This window comes from Triticum urartu, chromosome 5 (genome assembly GCF_003073215.2).
Source record: "Triticum urartu cultivar G1812 chromosome 5, Tu2.1, whole genome shotgun sequence".
Taxonomy (NCBI): domain Eukaryota; kingdom Viridiplantae; phylum Streptophyta; class Magnoliopsida; order Poales; family Poaceae; genus Triticum; species Triticum urartu.
In genome coordinates this window covers 415,796,616-415,801,540 of record NC_053026.1, presented here as the reverse complement: position 1 = coordinate 415,801,540, position 4,925 = coordinate 415,796,616, and the positions used below count along the sequence as shown (strand labels likewise).

The following is a 4,925-nucleotide window of genomic DNA, read 5'->3' as shown; positions in this document are numbered from 1 at the left end:
GTCGGACATGATCACATGAAGCGGTGTTCCCATCGGTATCTTGAAGACGGATCGTTCGATAGTCGGCCTCCGCTAGTACTCCACGCCATGCCGAAAGACACTAGCAGATTGATGAGATGTATTTCCACCTTAAACCACCGGCATGGCTGTCAGGTGTATGTACATCGGATTCACTAAAAATTTGTAACATTTTATATTTGTGAACGGAGGAAGCACAAGTTTACGCATCCATCTATCTGTGGAAAAGTAATTAATTACTCATAGTGCCACCTTAAACCTATAGAAAAACCAAATTCGCGGCAGCTACAACTACAAGAGGTACGCGGGGCTCGAGGCAGGACGGCCACTCACTCACTCACTCACATGTCCGCGGTCGATCCACGGATCGGTCGACACGCAGACGAACAAATGTGGGAAGCTTTGGGACGAGGGCTCGATCCGTTCAGAGCAGTTCGTTTCCAGCTGCGTGCCTTCGTCTCCTCCTCTCTCCCCAATCCCCATGCATCTGCAAGATGTACAGCACAACAAGTCAGAGCCTTGGAAGCGCAGGAAGAAGAGCCGGTACTCCTACGTAGCAGAATCTCACGCGCAAGAACCGGTCCGAGCGGACCCGACGAGCTAGCGGCGGACGGTCGTGCTAGACGATAGGTCACGGGAGGAGGAGGGAGCTGTGCGTGCTGCTCCGCTTGGCCTCACGCGCGCGGCGCCGAACGCTGCTCCGTCAGATTCGAGATCGCACGCACGGGCGAGCCAGCCGGAGCCGGAGGACGCGTGCGCGCGCGCTGACGCGGCAGATTCGGCCCGTCGCGTCAGCGTTCGTCACGGACTCGCGTGCTGTCAGACCGGGTCAGGGCAGGGCAGGGCATGGCGTGCTGCTTTGCTGCAAGAGGTAATAGCACGGCAGGTCCTTCAACTTGTCTTGTATGTGATGGTTTGGTCCTCAAAGTTGCAAAAGTAGATTATTTGGTCCTCCAACTTGTCCTCAAGGTGCATATTTGGTCCTGGCCCAATCAGCAACAGCCAAGTGGAGCCAGCTGGGCTGAGCCGGTCAGCTTCGCACCTTTTGCATTTAGCCCCTGCCGTTTAACGGAATTAACTCGCGGGACACCACATGGCGCCAATGCCCGGCACCGCGGCGAGCTTGGCTGGCACGGTGCCGGAGAGGCGGTTGTGGTCTACCGCGAGGAACGACAGCCTGGGCATCGCCGCAATGGACTCTGGGATGGTGCCCGCGAGGCGCACGTTGGACAGATCGTGTCCCCGGCCAGGGAGCGCTACCCCGCCGGCGAACGCCTGTCTTCCAACCTCGCCGTATCCTTCTTCTCCCACCAGGCCTCCCCAGCCATGGCAGCTACAGGGCTGAACGCGTATGCGCGGCCATACAGCCGCCGCTCCGCCCGCGCCCACCTCACTCCGCTAAAGCCCCATCCTTCCACGATGCTGGGGTACCACGGCCACGCCGGCTACCCGGCGCCTTCCCCGTTCGCCGCCAATTACTCCCGCGCCACCTTCCCCGAGCACCACTACCCCGGGGCCCTCCCGCCGCGGCCTTTCTTCCGTGAGCACGTCGCCGCGCCGCGTTACGACCGTCGCCCGCGCGGGGTCATGTTCGATCCTGAGAAGATGTACGCGGAGGTGATGCACAGCTTCAACTACAAGCATAAGGGGCGAGCGGCCGCGGCCGGGAAGGGCAAGGGAGGACCCGTGACTCGCCCTCTGTTGCCGGCGGCACCGCCGTGCGGGCCGCGGGGGCAGCGGGCCAGGGGCAGGAGAAAGGTGTACGTGCCGGCCGCACGCGCCGGAGGTCGCCGTCGCCGTCGCTCACGAGGCGGAGGGCGTGGCCGGTGCCCCCGCCGGCCTGGGCCTGGCACGGCCGCAGCCGCACGACCGTGTAAGCGACCAGCTAGCCCAGCCACGCTACGCCTTCCCGGTTCTCCACCGTTGTACTGTTCAGTTCGTGCCTGCGTTTTAGCTGATGGATCTTTCGCCTTTTTGGCGTGCGCCGTCGCAGGCGCGCCTTGATGATGAAGCTGCTCGACGACCCCTGCGCCCGCGTGAACAGGCGGCACGGCCCCGGAGCGGTGGCCGCCGCGTCCGATATCCTCTACCTGCCCATGGATTTCAGGTGATTCATCTCATGCTTGCTCTTCTCTCACGGGTTGACAGGGTGATTTCTCTTGCCTGCATTTATGCTTGTGCGGTAGTGGAGCAGATTCTTATCAAGTAGTATAGTAGCATCAAATGGACGAAGCCAACGTTAATCCTGTAAGTCAGAAAAATAAGAAGCGTACTTTCAATAAGTTCCTCTTCTTTTGGCGAGACACAGTTTCACAAAGTACGTACGTACCGACTTGTTTTGTGTGCTTTGGTGTTCTTTATTATTATTAGTCAGGTATAATGATCTTTCCGTCTTGCAAAAATAAATGGGTTAGTCTATGTCACATCTAGATGTGAGATAATACCTCACGTCTAAGTGACATCGTCCTCTAAAAATCTGTCCCACCTCGTTTGACAAACAAAAAATTCGGCTTGTTTGTTTGTCGATCTCCCACCTGGCCTGTTGTTTGTCTATCGTCAACACTCGCCCACCCATCCCGACTACCCCCACCTGGTGGGCCTTATAAGTTGGGCTTTTGTATTGTCTGTTTGTTTGTCTCAAAATTTGCTCACGGGCCTGGCCCTTGTTTGTTATTAGTAGAAAAAGACCTTGCTTGCTTGTAAAAGAAGTTGACTGCAGTTGACTGCAGAAGCTTGATCAACAATACATTAGCCGATGATGCGAGATCAAGAATTTGCGTGAAAATTACACCAATATGATCCCAACAGAAAACAACTTAGCAAAACTTCAAAAAAAAACAACTTAGCAAGAGGCCCTTAACAAAAGCCTTGATTATTCTCCCAGTTCTTATTAGTACAACGGTCATGCAACCAACAAAGAAAAAAAGCCCAAAGAGTCACATCACATGCAGCAGACATGGGCTATCTTCCCAAAAGAAAAAGAAAAGGCAGACATGGGCTAAGGCCCTCACGCATGACACGAACAGGCAACAGGAACACAACGTGCAACCGACAAACACGGCAAGCGCGGCCTGGGGATAGCAGGCAGCGACAAGAGATCAAGACGTTTACACGATTTTTTCAGCAATTAGATCGTGTGGTGGAGAACTTAGATGTGAGATACTATTTCACATCTAGATGTGAAATAGCAAACCTGGAAATAAATATGGCAGAATATCAACCATACCGTATGTGCAAAAACTGCAAACTGTGCAACTACCAACTAAAAATATGTGCAGCCTTTTAGTATATCTGTAAAAACTAGTAGTACTATCTCCAACAAAGCCCCTGGAAGAAGACAAACAACCAAAGCAAGCGAGGGAAACAAACAGCCAATGAAAGCATGCATAACTTTAGTTTGGTCTTCCAGCCTGAATGAATCGGAGTTAAAACGGTCACGATCTTCTTCTGTTTTGCAACGGGCAAATTAAAGCAGGCAGCGTTGCAACAACAAGGGGTGCGCGGTCGTCAACGGCGGCCGACGCGGCGCGCGGGCGGCACTACGCTCTACACGGCCGCGGCTGGAACCGTTCGCTCGGCAAGGCGTACATGCAGGTAACGAACGTGCACGCACGCACAAGCCTCCTCCGTGCCGTCGATGCATGCATGCATTCATGCGGTTTGTTCTCTCACACTGTGAGCCGTTGGTCTTTGCAGGCAAAGGCTGGTGAGGCACTTCAGCCGCTCCACCTTCGCGTGCTACACCGATGAGTACCTCCCGGTTGTCTTCTCGCCGCCACGCGACGGTGCCGCCGACCCGCCCCCGGCCGAGCCTAGGCACCTCGGTCGACGTGTCCCTCCGTGCGTCCCTGCCGTCGAGCCGATGAAGCCGGCGAGCAGCTGGCATGGGTGCATCGAGGCGAGGCTATAGCGAGCTAGCTAGCCACTCCAGCAGAGGTGCCCCGCGGGTTAATTCCGATAAACGACAGGGGGCTAAATGCAAAAAATGCAGCGCTGACCGGCTCGGCCCAGCTAGCTCCACTTGGCCGCTGCTGATTGGGCCAGGACCAAATATGCACCTTGAGGACAAGTTGGAAGACCAAATAATCTACTTTTGCAAGTTTGAGGACCAAACTATCACATACAAGACAAGTTAAAGGACCTGTCGTGCTATTACCTCTTGCTGCAATGCTACGCTGCTGCTTGCCTCTCGTGATCGATATGAGAGGAAATTGCACAAACCACCTACTTTTGGTGCTAGTGTTGCACAAAACACCTACTTTACATGTTTATTGCACAAAACATCATATATTGGGGTAATCCCTTGCAGCTAGGTCTAATCCATCATTTAAGTGTGTTGACATGATTCTTGACAAGTGGATCCATTTGTTAAATGCACCGTTAGCAAAAAGAAGAAGAAGAAGAAGAAAAAAACTGGTCACATCATCAGCCAATTAGAACCGTCAATATCTCACAATTTTTTGCTTCAATTGAGCTGAATTTCCCCTAAAATATTAGTGAGTGTATTTATGTTTTACTGGATAATTTTTTAATTTTCTAAATGTTAAAATATGAACAAAAAAGTTGACCAATGGAAGTCCTGCATCCATTCTTAAACCCTTCAACTGGGGGTGAGATATTTACCAATGAAAGGCCCGCACCCATTCTTAAACCCTTTGATTTATGCATGTGGAACAAAGAAAACACCATGAAACCTTGTTTTTTTTCAGGTTTGTTAATAGGACGGGTTGTCCATACATGAAATCTTGAACTAGGATTCTTTTCCATTACAGTGCGCAAACAATCTCGCATACAGGGCCGCCCCTAAGGAGGGCAGGGGGCGGCCGCTGATACGTCTTAAACATATCTATAATTTTGATTGTTTCATTCTATTACACAAACACCCAAAAAATTAGGTTCATTGGCAA

The 4,925-nt window shown here is 52.6% G+C and overlaps 1 protein-coding gene across 2 annotated transcripts; it reads left to right on the top strand.

The window, feature by feature from the left end:
- The first annotated feature begins 237 nt into the window (after positions 1 to 237).
- LOC125556114 lies at positions 238 to 3,873 on the top strand. 2 transcript variants are annotated; one of them, XM_048718905.1, is made up of 3 exons: positions 238 to 1,891; positions 2,012 to 3,612; positions 3,715 to 3,873. In XM_048718905.1, exons 1-2 carry the CDS (start codon positions 865 to 867, stop codon positions 2,020 to 2,022), a joined length of 1,038 nt encoding a protein of 345 aa, XP_048574862.1. In that variant the 5' UTR covers positions 238 to 864; the 3' UTR covers positions 2,023 to 3,612; positions 3,715 to 3,873. The 2 variants fall into 2 exon arrangements, with proteins under 2 accessions (XP_048574862.1, XP_048574861.1); XM_048718904.1 differs by having other exon boundaries at positions 238 to 3,612.
- The last annotated feature ends 1,052 nt before the right edge of the window (positions 3,874 to 4,925 follow it).